The sequence below is a fragment of the Ambystoma mexicanum genome, chromosome 8 (assembly GCF_040938575.1).
Source record: "Ambystoma mexicanum isolate Mex_15411 chromosome 8, UKY_AmexF1_1, whole genome shotgun sequence".
NCBI lineage: Eukaryota > Metazoa > Chordata > Amphibia > Caudata > Ambystomatidae > Ambystoma > Ambystoma mexicanum.
Window position 1 is genome coordinate 1,424,192,751 of NC_090929.1, and position 22,699 is coordinate 1,424,215,449.

Sequence of the window (22,699 nt, forward strand, 5' to 3'; positions counted from 1 at the left end):
AATGATGCAGATTGTGTGAAAAGCAGCCTAGCTGTCTGTATATCCGTTGTTCTAATACTATGTACGAGTAATGCCAGGCATAGTCCATACCCATTATCCCTTGCAGGCCAAGTAAATGATATTACAATCTTGCTCTCCACCTATAGGGTAATGTTAGCAGTAAGTAGGCAACACTGAGCATGACATTTTCCTACTCAAAATCCTTAAAAGGCAAATTAGTATTTGAGTTTTATATTGCGCTGCAAAGGTACTGCTTCAAAGCCTGTGTGTGACATATGTACAAAAGGATAGGAAGCATGGGATGAGGTTACACATCCAAGTAGCCTTCTTACTTACAGTCAGTATCCGATATTTGAGCTGACAGTTCAGTCACATAGTGTGGATGATACTTTTGCTAAGGAACATGAGTAACAGACATTCTGGTGCTTTATTAGTTATTCATATTACAACAAATATAAGACAGGTGGATGTAGGTACAAGTCTGGTAACCTTTCGCAGAGCCACAGTAGGCCGAGTCAAGATTGTCCGGTAATATCTAAATATGGACATGGGTGGAATTTGGAGTCATAAGGTACAAGTGTGGTAGTCAAGTATAGGACTCATGGGTGGGGATAGAAGGTTCTTTGATTATGTGTGCAGGCATATCTTAATAAGACCTTATGTTCAAAGAGCTACTGTTTCATGCTTTTATTGTGTATTCTCTATTTCAGGTTTTTAAGGCCACGCTTGTGTAGTAGGGTAATGTAAATAGGCTGGACCAGAATAACAAGACTAGTTAGTAAAAATTTGCTTTATTTTGAGAGAAAGCAAATGTCAGGTAACTGCTGTGTCTTTTACCATATTAATTCTTGAGAAGGTGGGAATTGTCTGTGTGCGCTGCTAAAATTCTTCTGAGCGGCACCCAGAAGGAAGCTGGGCAAGCGCACATGTGCACAGCTTAGAGGGAACACTGGCGGGAACGAGCGGAACAGTCCTTTCATGAACTCCTTCACCAGACGGTGAGACCACAGAGACGACTGCCCTGGAGTTCTGGTGTAGCGGGAGTTAGCCGCCAGATGAATTTTGATGGAGGCATGCGCCAGCCCCGCCTTGGCTAGCGACAGCAAGTACAGCAGAACTTGAGGGGCCGTAATCCATAGAGGGTTGATCTTCTGTGCACGGCACCAGACAGAGAACCTCTTCCATTTAAGTCCATAGCACTTAAGAGTCGAGGAAGCCCTGGCCTTGGCAAGCACCTCCTTGAAGTCCGCCAGGATAACGTAGCCTCCGAACTCTAGTGCTGCAGGAGCCAGGCCTGTAGGTTCAGCGATCCTGGGTCGCGATCCTGGGTCGTGATGCATGATCGCGCCTCCTTCCTGGCGAGAAGATCTGTGTCCGTCAGCAGCTTGACTGGAGGGGACGCTGACATGTCCAGAAGGTCCGGGAACCATATCTCCCTAGGCCACGCCGGTGCAACGAGGATCATCTGAGTTGACTGATGAGTCGCAGAAGCAACAGCAATGGCGGAAACGCATACAGGAACAGCCCATCCGAGGGGGACGAGAATGCATCCCCCAAGCTCCCCGGCTGGGGAAACCTGCTGGCAAACCTCCGGCACTTGGTGTTCGTCGCTGTCGCAAACAGATCTATCTGGGGGCTGCCCCATCTTCGTAATAGGAGATCTACTTGATCTTGTCGAAGCTCCCACTCGTGGCAAGAGCGCAGCTCCCTGCTGAGTGAGTCGGCGACTGTGTTCTTCACTCCTGCCAGGTGAAAGGGTACCAGGAACATCCCCTGGGTGAAAGATCCTGTGCTTCCTTCGAGAGAGTTGGGGGATCTGGTGCTCCCCCCTGCTTCCAGATGTAGAACATCGTGGTGGTGTTGTCGGTGAAGACCTGTACCACTTTGCCCTTAAGAAACGGTAGGAAGCACCCGAGGGCCCAGAACACGGCCCGGAGCTCCAGGACATTGATGTGCAGTGACCTCTCCTCCAGAAGCCAGAGGCCTCTTGCGTGGAGATCACAGGTGTGTGCACTCCATCCCTCCAGGGAGGCGCCCGTCATCGTTTCCTGATGCGCTGGGGTCTGGAAGTCCATGCCTGCCTTGAGGTGCGTGTTGGTGCCCCACCACCGGATCGCTTGTAGGAAAGCCTCGTTGAGGGAGATCTCGTCTTCGAAGCTTCCCGCCACTTGTATTCAACGGGCGTCGAACTCCTGCAGCGGCCGCATCCGCAACCTGCACAGACGCATGAGGTAGATGCATGACGACATCATGCCGAGCAGGGACTTGATGGACCTCAACAGCCATTGTACCTTGCCCAGGATGGCTTTTATCCTCTCCTCTGACGGTGAAGCCAGCCGTGCCATGTTGAGCCTGGCTCCCAGGAACAGGACGTCCTGCGATGGCACCAGGCAGAACTTTGCATAGTTTATCGAGAACCCCAGTTCCGTGAGCAGGAGGACGGTCCTCGCTGTGTGGTAGACGGCGAGTTCTCTCGACTTCGCTCGGATGAGCCAATCGTCCAGATAAGGGTAGACGTGGATTCCCCTGTAAGTGCAGCCGTGCCACTGGTGCCAGGCACTTGAAGACCCTTGGCGCCAACTTCAAACTGAAGGGCAGTGCCTTGAATTGATAGTGCCGTCCCTGGACCACAAAGTGCAGAAATGTTCAATGTCCTTTGTGTATGGGGATGTGGAAGTACGAATCCTCCAGGTCCAGCGATGACAGGAAGTCCCCTTCTTCCAGCTGTCCCAGCACGTGCTGAAGGGTGCCCATCCAGAATTTGAGATTTTATGCATTTGTTGAGGCGACTGAGATCTAAGATGGGTCGCCAGCCGCTGGTCTTCTTTCGGACAAGGAAGTACCGCAAGTATACTCCGGAGCCCCGGAGTCTCTTCGGGACGAGCTCCATCGTGCCCTTTATCAACATCGCTCGTACCTCTAGAAGTAGCTGTGGAATGTGGTTTTCTTTCCTGTCCACCGGTGGAATGTGTGGACACTTCCTATGGAACTCCAGAGTGTGCCCGTGGGTCAGGGCATCCACCACCCAACGGTCGGTGGAGATTGATTTCCACGCGCTCACGAAGTTCACCAGCCGACTTCCCACCAGGGTGCTCGGGTGGGAGCCCGATGTCACGGCCGGTTCAATCCTGCTTCGCAGAGGCTTTGCCGCCTTGAGCCCCTTGGCGGCAACGACAATGTTCTCCGGCCTTGCTGCGGCTTCTGTAGGCTTCCTGCGAAGAAGAGCGGGCCGCTTGACGGTACGATGAAGAGCGGATGCCAAATCCTTTGGAGGGACCTTTGCGACTTGCCTCCGGAGGTCCGAAAGGACAGCCTTCGCTGATGAAGCATGCCCAAGGCACGGGCCGTCTCGTCATCTGCCTTGATGGCCTCCAGTGACTCGTCCACCGTCTTGCCGAACAGGTTGTTCCTGTCGAAGGGCATGTCCAGTACTCTGGTCTGTACGTCTTGACGGAAGTCGGTGGCCCTGAACCAACAACAACGGTGGAGTCAAACACTGTTGCCCATCTGGTGAAACTCCGTGTCGGCAATGTCCGTGGCTACCGTGATGGCGTGGTCCGAAGCCACCTCGCCCTCTTGTAGGATCTCAAGGGCTTGTGGCTTCTTGTCGTCCGGGAGGAAGTCCAGGAGGGGGGGGGGAATTTTAAACCACAGCTCCCCATCGTAGCGGGCCACGCTAGCAGGAGCGTTGGCCGCCTTGATGGTCGTCGCTGCCAACGAGATGACCCGATGTCCCATGGCGTCCAGCTTCTTCCCCTTGCCGTCCGGCGGGGAAGTGGAAGTCGATGCAGTCACCCCTGTCGATTTCTTCTTAGCCGCTGCGGAGACCATCGAGTCCAGGGCGGCTGCGCCTTGAGGCACATAGGAGCGGAGTCTGGGACCCGGTACTATTTCTCGTACCGGTCTCTTCGCAGGGGCCGTGGACGGGTTCTTCAGGAGGGACAGTCCTTCGTCCCAAATGTCGTCCAACAGCGGGACAGAGTACAGTCTTCCTCTTGGCCTCTCGTCGTTGATAAAGGAATCCCTCCTTCTGCTCTTCGGGGCATAGCTGGAAAAGTGCAGAGGCCCTGGCGATCATGGCGTGAAATGAGCCAATTTCATCGGGAGGGGAAGCCCGGAGAGGGGGCGATGGGAGATCTGTTCCGTTACTGCCGCCGTCGTCGTCCGTCCCAGTTGTCTCCATCACATCCCTCGGCGGGGGGGAATCGAAGTGTAGGATGGAAGGGTGGGGGCGTATGGACTCGCCTCCGCTTGGCTGGAGGACTCCCCGACAGTCCAGGCGCTGCTGGATCGTTCGCCGGAGGTAAGGGCAACCTTGTCCTCATCTCTGTGCACAGTGTGTGCAGCGCCAGCAAGAAGTCTTCCGACCTGTCCGACAGATGTGGCATCGGTTGCGACGGCAGAGGTGTGGTGTCCTCCGGTCCCTCGTCAATCTGCGGTTCTTCATCGGCTCCACCCTCGCTCTCCACGTCCGCATCCTCAGGATCCTTCCCGTAGGCCCTGACCTCGAACCTTTTGTCCAGGACTGACTTGATGACAGACACCTTGTCCTCGGAGGAGGTATCGGAGTCCGCTAGGACTACCACCCCCCCCCCTCATCGGCCCGGTGCTTCATGGGGTCTTTTTGATCGGTTGGAAAGACGATTCCTTCCGGGATGGCAGGGAAACTCTAGGCCTGGAGGCCATGTCCAATGGGGTCGCCTCTGTGGGCTTCGCTAGGGATGCCACGACTCCCTCAATCAAGGCCTTAGCTGGGTGAATCTGGGCCTTCACGACCTTAGGCGCGTCTAAGGCCTTCACCCTGGGGGGGGGGTCATCTTCTAGTTTACCCTTGGCTTTCTCTGTCGGGACCGGCCAGAGCTTCTCCCAAAGCTTACCCTGGTTCTCCGACTTCCTTTTCTGGAGCGTTGGCTCGTGGTTGACAGCATCGGTAATGTTGCACCTGCCCGGCAGCCGAGGAGCCCGAACCAACGCCGCTTCCGGTGCCTGCAGACTCGCGGTGCTATGCCTTCTGTTGCACCCCAGTCGCCAGAGTGCCCTCAAAGGTCTTAGAAGACCGCTCAGACTTCTTCTCACCTGCTGCCGGGCTCTTCGCCTCCAGCCAGTCAGCAAGTCGTTTACGACGGTCCTTCATGGTCCGTACGGACATGTTCTTGCAGAAGGCACAGTCCTCCTTAACGTGCGACTTGTCTGAGTGCAGGCAGTAGAGACATCGAGAGTGCTCATCTTCCTTGAAGACGTTCTGTAGTCCACATCCTGGGCAGATCCTGAACAGCTTGGATCCAATGTGCGTCGAGTCTCCTTTGTCTTGAGCCATGTCCACAAGGGGTAGGCCTCAAAGATCTTCCGGAATCCTCCAAGAAGTGAAATTCGACAAAAACTCGCCCTTGAGGGGCGTAGAAATTTCCAAAACGGGTCCCCGTTAATCAGAAGATGAATCGGTGGAGCTTGAGGCTCGATTTGACTGAAAAAATAAGAGTAAACTCTTTGAAAAAACGCAACACGCAGTAAAAGCTCGAGAGCTAAGCACGAGGACTCCCAACACTTGAACGTGCAGTAAAAATCTGAAGATGGCTGCCAGAGGAGGGGCTTAGGTAGAGGGAAGCCATTGGCTGGGGGCAGAATGACCCAGAGACCAGTGATTGGTTATCAGTAGAAAGACAGTTCAGAAACTAAACAAACTGATTTTTTTCTTTACCAAGGATTCCCAGCCTGACGATGGGGAATATTCATGAGCATGTGAATACATGCCAGACCCCATGCTGGGGAACTGAAACTTTGAAAGAGTTGTTCCCCCGGTGGATGACTGAGGTTTTTTAGAAAGGGAAGGCAGTAACCCAGAGCAACTGTTTCCAATGCCCATGCATCTGAGGTAATAGCCTGCCATTCTGTCAGATGCTGCGACAGCCACAAGACTGCAGTGGGAGGCAGACTAAGTCCTCAGAGAGGTTTAGGGTGACGGACACAGTGGCTGATGGTGAAGTCGTCGCTGCTGAGGCTGTCTTAGTACCCCTTCCCCATCCACCATGGGGGGGGATCTTCTTTGGCCTCTTTGAACTGACTGTCCTCTGCCTCTTCCAAACGTGGAGTAGTGACGAAAGGACCTACCCCTCCAGGGCGCGCCTGTGGGGCGATCTGGAGGTTGTCTAATCGCAGTACCAAGGGATTTGGCTGATGCCTTTGAAGTCTGCAGTTTCTCCAAACTCATCAGCCTTGCTACCAAACAAATGTGTGCTGTCAAAGGGCACGTTGAGCAGTCTGAATTGTACGTCTGGAGCAAATCCTGACTTTCTCAACCAGGCAAACCTGTGCATAACTGTACTAGCCGCCATTGCTCTGCTGATACGGTCAGCGGAGTTGAGACCAGTCTGGAGGGATTCACACATAGCGTCCTTTCCATCCTTGACTGTTTAAAAACATGTCTCGTTCTTCCCCTTCCAGGATATGGCCAGTCGCCATGGATATACACTCCCAAAAGGGTATGAGTGAACCTAGCCAACGTGCACATGGCATTTGCTGACTTCAGGGCCATACTTCCAGCCGAAAAAACTTTTAGGGCTAGAGCGTTGTAATGCTCATCATCCCTATCAGGAGGGATGGTAGGGTAGGCATTTTATCTAGTGGTTGAGGTGGTAGCTTGTAATACCAGACACTCTGGAGTTGGGTCAGGTTTGTGTTAACAGCCGGATTGAGTTCAGGCACCTCCCAATTGGTAGCAACATGCTTTTGCAAAGCTGCATGGAACAAAACAATTGGGTCTTTCTGAGGTCCCCTGTCGAGAATGTCAGTTAGGCCATCTTGTTTGAAAACTGGACTTGGTCTAGCCCATCCCATATATTTAACCACCCTTGACAACAATTGCCTGTAGGTAACCTCTGCATGATCAGATGGCTCTGGTGAGTTGTCCAAACCACTGGCATCATGCAGGCAGTCTTGAAGATCCTTTATTCTGGATTCTTCAGAAATAAGGGCCTCGGGAACTGATGACATACCATACTGGAGGCCAAAAGGTCTAGATTCATCCGATGATGGCTCTGCGTCCTCAAATAGAGGAAAGAGACTGGAAAAAGTCAGCCCTAGGTAAAGGGGTATACATTTTCTCCATAGTACCCAATGGTGTCATAATATTTGTTGACAAAGGTGCCAAAATTGCCAAACGAGTGACGTGGAGGGCTTTGGATGGTTGCGTCAACGACTTTGACGCTAGTAGCATCGAGGAGCTCAAAGCCCGATGTGTCGATGACTTTTCATTGGTTTTTGGCGCCAATGGCGTCAATGAAAAGTCTTTCGGCACCAATGGGCATATGACTCGTTTCGGAGAGGAACTCTAAGACGAAGATGGCGACCAATGGCGCTGTTTCTTCGAATGTCTTGACAATGACCAATGGTGGGAACCACTTTGTGATCGGGATCGCTTACTTTTCTTACAGTGATGAGAAACAGCTCTCGTCTTGTCCGAAGTCTGTCTTTTCGACGGAGTCAATGGAAACTTGCGGCAGGTAGGATCTATAAATCCCCCTCTGTGCTCTCTCAGGGTTTTCAACGTCATGGACAGGCAGTCCTCACACTCCGATGAAGGATTAGCGGATCCCAGACGCCACAAGCATATTCCGTGGGGGTCCGTAATGGACATCTTCGAACCGCAGTCACAGCATTTTGTTAATCCAGACTTCAGAGTAGAAGACGCCAATGACTAAGCCATTTTTTGAAGATTTTCTCAACGATTTCTATTAATAAAGGAATGAAGCGTACCGTATCCGAAGCGGTAGCGCGGAAAAACGGAACTGAAACCAACGGACATTGCACGCGCTATATATATCTTCAGTGACGTCGACATCAAGACGGAGGCCTCCGTGGTACATCGAGTCGATGTGTAACGCCCTCTGCTGAATTTCTTTTACGAAGCAGCCAAGCTGGCTATTGGAAATATCATAAGATAAGGAATATGTGGGAGGACACACTCCATTTGAAAGTATATTATGCGGTTTGGTCCATGAGCAAACAGCTTAGATGAGGCGTCGGACATTGCCAGCATTCTATAATTACAGGGGTTGTCACATGCTCCTTTTTTAAAAATAGGGATAAGGATGGAGGCCATCCATCTAGTCGGTATAATACCAGTGTTTACTATTGAAGTAAATAGCATTGAGAAAAATATTTGACCAAAATTGGGGGGGTTTTGTTTATAAATCAAATTGGGGATACAGTCCAGACCTGCCGCTTTAGAGGGTTTCAATTTGTATATTATTTTCTCTACATATTCCTGGCACCATTCAGATAAAATATCAGAACCGACAAATTCTTTGGCCACCCTATCATTTATATCTTTAGTCTCCCTATAGTGGTTTGATCCTGCATGTTTAATACAGATCTTCTTGGTTATAAAGTTTATTTCCTTTTTATCCATATTATGTGAATCAACATAGTTATTGTACAATGGCCAGAATCTGTGTTCATCTGTATTCATCAGCATGCTGGGCAGTTGAAACCATCTCAGCGACCCTTTCAATGCCTTATGTCGTTTAACAAAGTTTTTTTAATTTAGTTCTTAAATTTCTTAGTGGTTTCCATTTATTATATCAGTGCACTGGCTTCTCTTAACCCCAGTTATTTCCTTGTTAAGCCTCTTTTTTTCAGTCGCGATTACAAAATCATAATTTTTTCTCTTTATAATAGTTTTATCACTGTGTCTAGTTTCTACTTCATGAATACAGAGTTGGCTTTATGACAAATACTGGAGAACTTCGAAGCCCACGTTTACAGTCGGTAACATCCCAGTCTGTACATTCTCAAAAAAGGTGACATACCATTCCATGTCCTCAACGGACCCATATATTCTATTTCCCCTCAAACTTACTCTGTGACCAGTTGCCCACCTTACATTTTCGTTCATTTTTGCGGCATCTAATTGGATACCAAACTTTAGAACAACATGGTCACTCAAATAAGTGGGTGTAAGACTAAGTGGTCAAAATGAGTCAATCATTGTATTGGGGAAAGAGACAGTCCATTCATGAGCTAGATTTCCTAGCTGACATGCACCTCTGTCCTCCTCTTCCCTACTAATAAACAATTGACAATCTTGGAGAATCGTCGCTCCCCATTGATTCATCATAAAAGGGAAGATCTCATTAGTTCTCTTTGATGCTGATGTAAATCGGTTATAGTTTAGGTCATCTACGATGATGTAGAGAGGATCAACCTTTCCCTTGTCAAGTTCTCAATTAGGTTACCCAGGTCTTTTCTGATATCATGTGAATAAACATAATTTGGAGGATTGTATACGTTTATTATAAGGATTGTGGAGAACTTTCCCTTGATGTGTAGTTCAAGCTTGGCCATCAATATGCAAAGATGAGTTTCCATATCAGCGCAAGCATTCATAGTTAAATGGTGCTTAGCCCCCACAATCAGTCAACCTGCAATTACATGTTTTGCTTTTTTTTGCAAGATTCTATATCCATCCAACACAAAGTCTCTACAGAGGCAAGTCTCTTGGAGAGCAAATATGTTAGAACTTAATAGAATGTCCATGCCCTCATTTCTTAAGACAAATGAGTGGAATCACCTTGAGTTCCACAATATTACATTTAATTCCTCTTGCCACTCAACCATAGGTCATTCAATGATCACACAACCATCATCTGGATAGTACAGCGAGTTGGTATTCAAAATATTCGTCCCTTTTCCTTTGAGTTCACCAACTATTCTAAGGACCAGTTCATCAATGCTTATTTGCCCCTGGCTTGCATCAGTGCTCCTAGGGTTAGTTAATTTACTTGCTTGGAATTTCGCTGCCTCATTTTTTAAATAGGTGTGAACTCGTATCCTGTCTTGCTGAATGTTTCAGCATGCAATAATATGCACACACAAACAATAGGTGAAACCATGTGCAATATAGCCCAATTAGGTTCACTACTAGCTCTGGGGATTTCAACTCAAGTAAACTCCTGAGAGGAGATGGCATTCAGTTCTTTTACTTGGTGGATCAATTCCAGATTTTTCGTCCTATTAAGGACGCGACTATTAGAGTTGGCATAAGTTTCCACCATTTTAATTGTTTAATGCATTAGAGGAAAATGCGTCCTTTAATCCAGAGGCGTAGGTAGCCTTACTCTCCCATGGTTCAACTTGTGACTGGTCCACCCCTTCCATTTCACACAAATCATCAAACCCATTAGTTTGTTTTAGCCTCTTCATCAAATTCAGAGTCATCATTACTTTTAGACCGTTCCCTGAATTGAACCCTGTTCTTGTGGGCAGGTCTCCTGGTTATTACCCTTCCTTTTATTGTCAGCCCTAGTTTAAAGGTTGTATTTTTAGGTAGCGTGGCCATTTGTTTTAATCAGGGACCTCGTTGACCAGTTGAAACTTCTCCTTTAGCTCTTCACACCTAAATGTTGTTCGTGTGGTATCAGCTTAGGCGAACTATGATCTCCTTGCTTTATTATTTGTACCCTTTTTTTTACTCATTATACAGTCTGTTTTTCCAATAAACCCTTATGGGAGATTTCGCAATGATAGACCCTGGCTGAACAATCTCACATACGGCCTTGGGGAGGTGGGGGAGGGTAGCACAAGACACATTGTGAACCGCAAGTATAGAGTCATAACATTTACAACTGGTGCCACTTTGGCGATCTATCTCTATGTAATGATTTTTGATTTCCTGATTTAATAGCAGTGGGGGACTAGGAGGGGGGCACTTTCTCCAAGGGTTTAGAGATGTTGAGAATCACGTCCACCAATCTGGTAAAGCCATCTTTCATTATGTGTTGTTTGTAAATAGAGTTACATATTGTAAATAATGCTTTTAATATCTTTACATTTTCTAGTTCTCTAATTGAATCCTCATCAGAAGTATCTGAAGATGAATAGGATTCATTTGCCCTTTTAGGGGAAGACGCGTACACTTGTCCGCTATTTCCTCCAAGTCAGGCGTTTTCTCTGGATTGGTGGCCATAATTTCAACATGAGGTGGAAGGGCTTGGGGTGCGTGTGTTGTTGATTCAACCCCCATACTTATTTTTCAAGTTTATCACCATATTCAACAAAGAATTTTTATCAATAGGCTCCATACCACTATTGTCGATGCTAGTACTGGGCCCATGCAAATCCGCCACTGTTAAATTTGATGGTTCTGTGGTGGTATTAACTGGTTTGAGATAAGTAGTGAGCCTGTCTTGACCCATATGCAGTGCACCACGCTTATCCCATAAGCTTCAACCACTGAAAGGGACACCCCATCAAGTGTTTAGTTTACTGATTTTATCATTGATTCTCTTCCTTTTTATTATTGCTCTCTTACTATTAGCCACACCTGTTTGTCGCTTGCATACCTGCTTCACATCAATCCTAAATTGATATTTTCTTTAAATTGCGGGCATGATCGTTAACACAGGAGTAGTTGTGCAAATGGGAGACTTTAAAAATGGCCACCTCGTGTAGGTTAGCTTAACAGTGTCAACGGCCACCACCCACACAAACTGCTTGGCGGTCCATGTGGATGAACAAGTGACCTGCTTTAGTCACACGCACTTACCAGCTCTGGTAGATATATCCAGAGACTCACTCCCAACACAGTCAACCCCCAACCCCCAACCCCCCCCCCCCTCCCCAACAGCACTCACTGTGCACTCCTTGGTGCGCGTGGCTGCCCAATTTGTATTGCTTTCTAGGATTTAGGAGCCATGGCCAAACAAAGTTAGAGTGAGTTAAAAGTCCAAAATAATGTCCACAATGAAGACTCATTCCGTGAATGTAGCTTTCTTACACCAGTAGGCGGGTAATTCTCTTCCAGCCAACAGCACTCACTGTACACTCCTTGGTGCACACCAGACCACTAGTAATGGACATAAGCCTTTAACGAAGAGATTCAACAGAATGAACAAACTAGGGCCAGAAGGTGGTCTACTTTTAAAAAAACTATTTATTGCATTTGCCACCATAACAAAAACAAAAAAAACATTCCCCAAATAGAACGGCTCCTAACAAAGGCAGGCTTCCCTCATTCCCCCCTCCACTCCGAGTGTCCCAGGCTATATTAGTTATTCCGACTGAACCCAGTCTCTAGATGCGGGATGTTGTTCCAGTGTACAAGTGGCCCTGACCATGCTGTGTTTGTTTATGGCCTGTGCTTTTTCTGAATTCCCCGATACCCCTTCTCCGTCATTCATGTCACCAAGTAAGTCCTTTTATCCATATCCTTTGGCCTTTAGCTAAGAAATCCCTGTGCCTATCTATTCAAGGGATTGGCAGTGATCCATGTCCTCCATCCATTGAGCTCTAGACAGGGTAGCATCTATTTCCCCCATTTGGTCGCCAGGTCTCTTAGCTACCATACGTGCAGAAGAGATCAGACACTTTTGTCATGCTCCCCTCCATATCACCCCAGATGTGTAGGGATGCAAAATTGGGCCGTTTCAGGATCGAGCGGCCCACTACTGTGGATATTGTTGTCAATATCCTTTCCGAGTATTTTGAGACCTTGGGGCATTCCCATAACAAATGGCAGAAGGTACCCGTGTTCCTACTGCACTTCAGACATCTGGAGTCTGAGATTCTCCCAGTTTTTTTAAGCATATCCCTAGAGTAGTAAATCCTGTGAAAGATTTTGTATTGTACCATCCTCAGCCTCAGACATATTCGCCTCCCTCACTGCCACTTGGACCCTTGATCCAATCCTCCTCCTCCATTGTCCCAAAGTCTGTCTCCCATCTCAATTTGAGAATCGTAAGTGGGGACTAGGAAAGAGGGGGGTAAAATGGTTTATCACTTAGTATAATGTAGAGGTAGCATTCCTCTCTTTTCGGTCAGGCAGCAGATTAATTTCTTGGGAAGGAAGGGGTGTTCTGGTGGGGGGTAACTCTTTTCCACCCGGACTGCCATAGAGTATCTCACGTGGGAATCTGCCACTCAAACAGAACTCTAGCTTCATGTGTGCTTGCGTTTCCTTCCCATGGATCCATGTGCTGGCCGCCACCAATTGTGAGAAGGCTCTCTATCGATACATCAAAAACACATTTTATGGAAAAATCAATTGATGTCAAAATTTGCAAGTGATAACTGACTCTTGGCAAGTATGAAATGGTGAGGTCGCTGTACATGCAAGAAGTTCATTTCGATGCCTCGCTAGTAGCCTGCAACTTGAAATGTTTGTCCCTTCACAAAGATGAAAATCTGTTAGATAGCTCATATAAGTTGAGCTAACAGTTTATTCCAACCGTTGTTCATGTATAACCAATATATCTTGCAGGATAGAAGTAGATTTCTCAGCGTATCTGGGAATACAGGTGATTTTATGAAATAGTTTTAGCATTCAAATTGGGGAGGACAACTTCTATTTACCATTAACGTAAAACATTATGCACATGCATTCCACATATCGAGGAATGGAAATGGTTCAAAGTCTTAATTTACATTGTCAATTAACGAATAACCAATTACTTCACTCCACAGTTCATAGGGTTCCCGCTTTCGGCACATTGCGTATGTGCTGCACTAACCCCACTGGTCTTTCACACATTTCTCTTTGGTGTGCTGTGCCTCCACCCACATCTTCGACATTCTCTTTTAAAGGGGATCCCCCCCACCTTTAGTGTTCCCATGTCCAGTCACAACCCAATTCCACTCACCTGATTATGCGCCCTGTTTGTTCCGACACTTTAGTCTCTTCCAATTGATCTGTTCTTTTCCATATCGACCAAATTCCAGCCTCTTTACCTCCCACTCCCTACCTCTTTCCAGCCCCCTCCACTTTTAAGACTTACGTGCCCCTGCAAGCCACAAGACAAAGCTGCGGCAGTGAATGCCTGCGATGCAAACAGTAGCGTGGGCAAGGCGCATCTCGTGTCTCCGTTCATACATATTTATCACAATTGCTTTAGATGTAAACATGAGAGTCAAGTTATGCTGTATATTCGGCATGAACGGTCCTGTGGAATTTGCTGTGTTGATCACACAGGCAGGAACATAAGACCTCAGGGGTCTGTGTCGAGATAAGGTTGAGGGACCTCCACCAAGTCACCAACAAATAGTGTGTCATTATGTGGACAACAAACAGGCAAATGCAGATAACATTTCAAATATTGGAAGGAGTGAGAACACCGCCAAGCCCCTTTGCAGGGAAAAAATAAAATAAAAAATAAAACAACTAAATAGTATGTAAAAGAAGGAGATAGATTAGGGAACAAGTGTCTAGAAGCCACATACCTTTTATACTAACCCTCGTAATATAGATCACACCTAGGAAGTACATAAGGAAGGTTAGATAGATAGAGAAGGCAATCGTCTTTAGACCGTCAAGGCAGAAAAGTAGAGAATAGGGGGTAAACAGGCAATAGATACTAACCGGGGGGGAATAGGGATAACTGGGTTAGGGAGGAGCTTGTTTTCTCTAGACGAGAGGGACGGTTCTTTAGAGTCCCATTCAACAACTTTAATTAAAAAAAACACACCTTGTCTCTAGGAATTGGTGTGCTATTCAGGTGGTCTGTGAGATACGTTCCAGGGTAGACACTAGGTTTGGTCAGGCCGTCCTGCATTACCTGTCTGCCTCAGTTTAAGTAGATTCCTCCTCATGATTTGGTTCATACTATACACATCTCCCATGGAAAGTGGGGCAGGACATAGGAGTAAGAGACGGTTAAGTCACTGTAGGGACTACTGTATTCATAGTCACTAGTACACACACCTCTGTAAATCTGACCCCTTGTTGCATCGACTAGTGTACCAAGGACTGACACTCCCTTGCGTGTGCAAGGATATTTTGTGGTGCACAAAAGTTCTGGCCCTGTCCCAATTGTACAGTGGCATAGGTATGAAGGCCAGGGGGCTATATACTGGGAGTACAGTAGTCACTATGGGGAATACCTAATTCTTAGTCACTTTCTCTGTCTAGCCGTGCCTTATATATCTCCAAACAATCATGCCATGGTGGTGGGTGCCTTGGTTAATTCCTGCCTGGACCATGGGAATGCCCTTGGCTGTCCCGAAAGGCAAACGATTAGGCTCCAGAAAGCTCAGAATGCGGCAGTGGGGACAATTTTTAATGCCTCTAAATCTACTCACATTTCACCTCCTTAGGTCCCTTCATTGGCTTCCTGTGAATGAAAGAATGTAACTCCAAATTCTTTGTCTGGTTTTAAATGGACCCATGGGCTCGTCCCGGCATGCCTATCCCAGAAGCTTAATCGATCATCCAACTCAACACTTAGATCTGCAGATAAGTTTCTTCTTAGGATGCCCGACCCCACCCCCTTCTGTGTCAAGAGGAGAACAGCACTTTGTAGTTTATGGCCCAGTCTCTGGAATTTGCTTCCTTTGGAACTTCACACTATCCCTGAAATGTTTCAATTCTGCAAAAGGTTAAAAACCTTTTGTTTAAAAGGTAGTGTTTTTCTTGATTGTAAGCGAGCAGTAGGATTTTCTTTCCGTATTCCATCTGCGCCCAAATGCAGTTAAGTCTGCCAGGTATAGCGTGCTAGAAAACTTTCAAAAGCAAACAAGCTTTGTGTCGCTCCTCGTATGCCATTTTTTCCTCATCAGTACTCTAATGCAATAGTTTTGGGCGATAGGTGGCGCTAAAGTGCCACCAATAGCCCAAACTAAAAATAGCAGGTTCTAGGCGGTATGGGGATGGACAAATACAGAAGCACACACATACATAGGGGTGCACTCGTAATGACCATCTCGTCAGAAAATACACATTGTGGGGCGCTGTTGCGCACAAGGAAAACGGCTGCCCGATTTCGGAGCTCCTGCTCCACCGAGACATCCTATGCTAATTTATCCTTTCAGAGGCTGCCTGAGAAGTTGGAAAGCTGTGCTACCAATGGCCCAGACATCGGAGCACATTCAGAGAAAATCCTGATCAGCTGCGACCCATATTCGCCAAGATATGGCCGTGGTGAGATTGACCGACACCCAGCACTGAGGCGATCAGGCGAATAGAACCGGGCAGATTCACCCCTTGGGCGGGGATGCAGAGGGACTGCAGGCCGCAGGTGGGAGGAGCCTGCAACTGCGGCTCGCGCCTAAACCCAATATACGGGTGTTGGTTGTGCCAAGCCGGGAAGACGGCTGCGACCGACACCAACTAATGGACCCCATGCATGATCGAGATCCGTGGGGTGCTCCGGCTGATAGACAGCGGAAAACGCCTTTTGCCCTCCCGGACACTAATCTGATGAGATCCTGCAGCAAATCCCCAGGTGGCGCAACGGGTGCTGCGGCTCTCTGGAGGCAGCGCAACACGTGCACGCCACCACAAGTAAGAGGCCGAGAGTTGGTGGGGAAGATGTGGAGCAGAGTGTGGCGGGCTTAACCCCGACTGTATGCGGAGCTCGATGCTCGTCATGGCTCCCGCCCAGGCCCATGCTCGGCCTCGCGGCTGGAGCGGCTGCGTGTGTTACTGACCGGAGAGGATGGCCGTCGCCTGTGCCTGTGATGAGGGATGCTAACAGGGCGTAGGTCCTGTGAACACAGATCCGCAATCCGGAGGGACACTAACCTTCAAATATTCAAGAGCCCGCCGAACGTTGGCGCTCCGCGAGCTATACAATATCCTGACCCGAGACGGACTATATAGCCCAGAGCCTACTGGGCAGTGGGACACGGACCCCCGTGCCAGGCGCACGTGGTGCGGCTGGCCCTCAAGGGCCTAGTGGGGGTGATTTGATGCGCTCATCATAGTTTTAAGGGGCGCTGACGCCTTCGATTGTTTACTGGAGGGATACCACACTGCTCTTCTGCACCTAATATATTACTGCCTCTTGATCATCGGGAGGCGCGCAGAGACTGCCCCCACGGCCGTTTATTGATAAAAGGAAAGCACCTGATGCACACATAGGCTCCGCAAGCTAAGACGGAACTCAGGGCCACAAGACACTACGAACTGAATGCTACATATGTGGAAGGACACAGTCCATTCATGACCAACACGCCCTGAAGACCTAAAACACAGAGGTTTGCAGACATACATTGAACCCCATTCCTCACCGGCCAGATGAACCATATGGTGGCGGTGTGAACATTTATAGAAAATCATTGCCCTGAACATTGATAACAGTGAAATTGAAAGCAGTACACACTGCTCTGCGCCACAATGGGGGAACCAAATAAAGCAGGTAAAACATCTAAGACCCCTGGTAGCAAAAAGAAAGGGCCAATGGACACTTATATCAGCAGCCAAGGCCCGTAAAAAGATGGAGAATGCCAGGAGGGATGTTGGGCAACCCTGGGGTTGTGGAGGAATTACACATAGAAATTGCAGTTTTTTTTACTAACAATGTGGGATCAGTTGATAGGTACTCCACTGTCTGGGAATCCTTTAAGGTTTGGGCTAGGGGAACTTTGATATCCAAGTTCGTGGGTCTCCTGAAGGGGGTCCGAACTGAGTTAACTGAACTTAAGCTGGGGGAAATTGAAGACTTACACTCGCACACAAGACAAGGCAATATTGGCTGAAATTCAGACACGTCTTCAAGAATTTGGCAAGTTGGCCACTAGAGAAGCCCGCGATATGGCAGCACCGGTGCGAGCCCATAGATATGGGGATGGGAATAAAGCTGGGAGGACACTCTCCAATCTGCTCAAACAGGATAGGCAACCAAACGAGATTACGAGCATACAAACTTCACAAGGGGAGGTTCTTCTGGGTTAAGAGGGGATAAATAGTGAATTCGCTAAATTCTACCAAGACCTATATAGAAACAAAGATACCAAAACAGACACTGAAATTAAATCTTACCTAGAGGCACTTTCCATGCCAAAACTATGAGGAGGTCCGACTGGCGATGGAACAGCCTGTGACCGCTGAGGAAATCGCAGAGGCGGTTAAGGCATTGGCGTCGGGTACGGCTCCAGGGTCAGAAGGATTAGGCGCCGAATTCTATAAAGAGTTCCGCGAGGAGCTAGTAGCGGTGCTGTTGCAGGTATGGGAGGAAGCCCTTCAGAGCAATATACTATCCCCGACAATGAGAGAGGCTGTGATAACCATACTCCCTAAACCTTGTCGCCCACCCCAAGATACATCATCCTACAGGCCCCTTTCACTTATAAACACTGACACCAAGATATTTGCAAAAGAACTGGCCAATCGGCTCCTGACGGCAGTCCCGACACTTGTCCATCCCAACCAAAACGGGTTTATCCCCGCTAGATCCACGGCCCTTAATCTCCGTAGACTTTTTGGCATGATGGCACAGATAGACCCGGGAAGAAACGGAGTTGCCATATTCCTTGATGCCGAAAAAGCCTTTGATTCGGTGTCATGGGCTTACTTGTTAGCGGTACTGGAGGCATTCGGAATGGGCCCTAATTTTATTAGATATGTGAAACTGTTATACACGAAACCCGGTGCAAGAGTATTAACTAATCGATCCATCTCTGAATTATTCCTATTGGGGAGGGGCACCAGGCAAGGGTGACCATTCTCGTCTATATTATTTGCGCTGACCATAGAGCTAATGGCAATCACGATTAGACTTAGACACTCAGACAGGGGGATAAAGCTGAAGGGCTCTACCCAACTAATCTCCCTATACGTGGATGATAAGCTCCTATATGTTCGTGAACCAGAAAATATTGCACCCATCATGGTAGAGATTCAGGAATTTGCAGTTTACTCTGGGTATACTATAAATAATGCCAAATCTGAAATATTCCCACTTACACTGACAACCAAGTGTCCAGACACTTGGTGTGGACTTAAATGGTCCGAACAAACTATTAGATACCTGGGGATACTTGTCTCTAGGGATAGACATACACTATACACAGACAACCATGAAAACACGCTACACACTTTAAACACCAAACTACTGATGTGGGGACGCCTGCCGATCTCACTGCATGGCAGAGTTGCAGTTTTAAAAATGATAACCTTACCCAAATTGCTGTATTTTTTTGTGAATGTCCCTATATGGCTGGGACGGCCCTTCTTTGCCAGGCTTCGATCCATGGTGGTAACTTTTCTGTGAAGCGGGAAAACAGCAAGGATAGGGTGGGAAAAAATGACTGAACCATACTCCTCAGGCAGCATAGCAGCACCCGATTTTGAACTGTATTACTACGTTGCCCAAGCTGAATTTGCGAAATACTGGTACAGGGAGACAGATAGCCCGCCCAACACGTGGATAGAGGAATACACCACACACCCCACGAATATACAGTCTGTAATTTTCGATACACAATATAGAGATACATGCGATTACAACCCAGTGAGCTGCATGGTCGGGGCATGGAAGGCTATATGCAAAAGAGTGGGCTTGGAAAGCCCTTATAACCCAGGAGGTGTACCTCTGGAACTACCCGGGCATACCTCCAACACACGATAGCAGCCTACAGGAATCCTGGGATCCAAATTAAGAAATTAAACTGGGTGACATGTTCATTAACGGGAAATTCGCAACCTTAAATGACGTGTTGGGGGCATTGGGCGGGGGACCGCTTAAGACACTTCAATACTACCGCATGAGATCAGCTTTCCAGCAGCACTGGCCGCTCTTCCCAGATGAGCCCCTTACACAGCCATGTACACAGTTGGCAATGGCTGGGGATAGCCTGGGGATTTCTAAACTATATGCAGCGGTCCAAGCGCATACCTCTACGACAAACCAGGTCAAAGACAAGTGGGAGAGAGATCTACAGGCCCACATTGATGACAAAACCTGGTACTGGTACTTCTCGCTTACCAAAAGGGTATCATTAAATGCTGGCCTACGCTTAATCCAGTTTAAGATTTTAAATAAATAGACTACACTACACGCCGGCTAAGATTGCCAAGTTCACGCTGGATGGTTCGGGTGAATGTCCCAAATGTAGGAAACCTCAGGCGGGTGCATTCCACGTGTACTGGGGGTGTCCGGTAGTGGTGGGATTCTGGAGGGAGGTGGTGGAGATGCTAGAAGAAATTACACAGGTTCCCCCTAAACTAACCCCACAGAAATACCTGTTTGGTGACATAGGCAAGTGCTCTGAAAAAATCAGGAGACTGTTTAATATCGCATGTGCAGTGGCCAAAAAATGCATCTTACAAACTTGGAAAGGCACTGGTCCGCCGAACATGAAACATTTCCTTCGGGAACTAACATATGTAAACGAATCGGAAGAACAATTTGTCCTGACCCGGCCAGCTGCTAGCAGGCCCAAAGACATATGGGGCCCTTTCAGAATGTATTTATGCGGCATGGTTTCTGATGACGAGACTTCGTAATCTTTAATGTTCAAATGAGCTATGTGTCATAGTATTGTTGCAAACTGTGTGATGTGATAAGTGTTGTCTAACTTTTCTGACCACTAATAAAAAGAGTTTTTTTAAAAAAAGAAAGAAAATACACATTGTATCATACAAAATAACTACAACATCCTTTTTGGGGTTAAACAGGCCGCACTTTATTACAACATTCCTCAGAAATTATGACGGGACCACACCCATTCTACACCACAATCGGTTACCATGACCTTGACCCTAGCAGCCCAGCCGACCCGCCAGCTGCCTGTTTGGTCTTCTAGCTGTCTGAGCTGCTCCATGGTTAATTGCAGAATGCAAATGTCTATGGCCAGCCAGACAGTCCAATGCCCAAGCCTGGGCTAAAATTCCACCCAATGGGCAACCCGAGGGGCCACCGCCCCCCGCCTGCTTGGCCAGATGGACAAAGGTGAACCCCTCAACCCGGCAGCAAAATCAGAGTTCATCTAGTTCAACATTTGGCCATGGTCCAAACATTTTTCATAATCGATTGTGTAGGTCCCCATCAACAGTGCCAAAATGTGACATACAAATAACACAAATCATCAAACATAATTGTGGCAATTTCCCCAGATAATGGCTCGACAAAGACAGCCGCGGAATGGGGTGGGGTGGGCGTTTAAAAAACGTCTGTGCTGCGTGGGTGGCAGGAAAGGAGCCCCCTCTTATGGACACTGGATGCCAGGCAAGGACGGTGGTCCCCACCTTCTGCCGTCACGCCCCCTCCCACTGTTGCCCCCACAGAAGTTCCTGCTTGGCTCGTACAAAGGCCATATCATGGTCCCCGAGGCAGCCCCAAAATGCGCTGCCCTGATATGCCGCTTCCACACGCAAACCTTTCTTGACTGCCCATTGAAATGTTATTAAGTGATGCATAGCGCTCTCCAATACTCCGAGACCATCTGGCAAGCTGATGACGATTTTGTGGCTTGTAAACAAAACACGAACACAGCTCATTTCTACTATACATGTGAAAGATGGGAAATTCTGGTGAAAAATCATCACAGCTGGGTTCAACACAAACGACTCGACACATAGTTTACTGTTGCAGTGGTACATGGTAACTTGGCGTTAGTGAACCCTCCTTTTCGCATGAACCCCCACACTATTAAATGCATCACCCCCACTCACTCTCGCATACACCCTCTCATGAGCCCTGGCACACACTTGCACATACCTGCTCTCTTGCACTCGCCTTTGCCCAGTCTCTCACACCATCTGAGGCCTTTAGTTATGCGGACTAGATCGGGAGGATTTTGGAGAGCGGGGTGGGCACATGTTGGCACTCTTTCTCTCTCTCACACACACACACACACACACACACACACACACAAAAAATATGTTTGCATCAAAATACCCCGTTACGTGCCGCAATAACCTCGGGGAGGTCTGGCAAAGACTGGCGAAAGCATGGCTACATGTAGTAAGGATACATTTACACTTCTAGAACATACCTGTCCCCTCAAGACCGCTATCTGCTTGTGAAACTGTCCTCTGTCAAACCCAGCATCTTTCTGCAAGAGAAAAATTATTGCTAATATTACTCGAGCACTTGATTTTTTTGTTTCATCTACTCTTTCACATGAAATACATGCTGTGCGTTTTGTCAACAAAAAATCATAGCCACTACACAATCAGAACTGTTTTTTTTTTACAATTAACTTTTAGTGTGTGAAATGGTACCGTGTTAACGGTTTTAGAAGACCATGGGTAGATCGGATGCTGGCACCGGTTTGCATTCTGAGCGGGAGGGGGGTGGCATGAGGGTGTCAACTCCCCTTTCTGCTCTGTGGATTTGACCTGCTCCAGACTGTTGTAAATGGTGAGCAGAGAGCACTCTTCAGCAGGGCGGCTATACTTTAACAGAACTGTGCACCATTTATGGGTGCGTAACCATCACAACTCAGTAAGTCTGCACCACACTCTAGTGACACATTTGCCAGTCTATGCCCATTTGTTAGGAGGGTGTGTGCGGAGGAAGCCAGATAGTAGTATGGTGTGTACCACATCTCAATTTCATATGTAAGCTGTCAGCAGGAGTGCACGCTTTCCTTGCTGTGCGATTCAATATTTTTCTAGTCCTGCAAGCTCATTTCAGTGTTGTCAAATATAAAATTCTGTCCTCTTGAAGAGTTCTGGTATCATCGCAATAAACGTTCTGCAGTCCAGCAGAAAAGAACTTTCAGTAGGTCTTGATATTGTCCCATTTCAAGTACCGCAATCCTGAAGTGAAAGTATTTATTGCGCAGTTTCACTGCAGTCCTGCACCGAAGTGCTAGACTGACGACTTGTACCGTTATAAAGCTCCACAAACAAATGCAATTTTCAACAAACGCTCTCAAGCATTCCTTGCCATATTTGAGCAACACATTTTGCAACAGATCGTCCGATGTGCATGCTAAAATAGAACTCTCAAATAGCCTGCTCAAATACCAGAACCACTTTCAA

The 22,699-nt window shown here is 47.7% G+C and overlaps 1 protein-coding gene across 2 annotated transcripts in view; it reads right to left on the minus strand.

Moving 5' to 3' along the window:
- PI4K2A (phosphatidylinositol 4-kinase type 2 alpha) overlaps positions 1–22,699 on the minus strand; it is a 362,467-nt gene that overhangs the window by 34,137 nt on the left and 305,631 nt on the right. For both annotated transcript variants that reach the window (XM_069611565.1, XM_069611564.1), the window contains exon 8: positions 21,706–21,765. In XM_069611565.1, the coding sequence (XP_069467666.1) occupies positions 21,706–21,765 (60 nt within the window). The remainder of the gene's footprint in view (positions 1–21,705; positions 21,766–22,699) is intronic.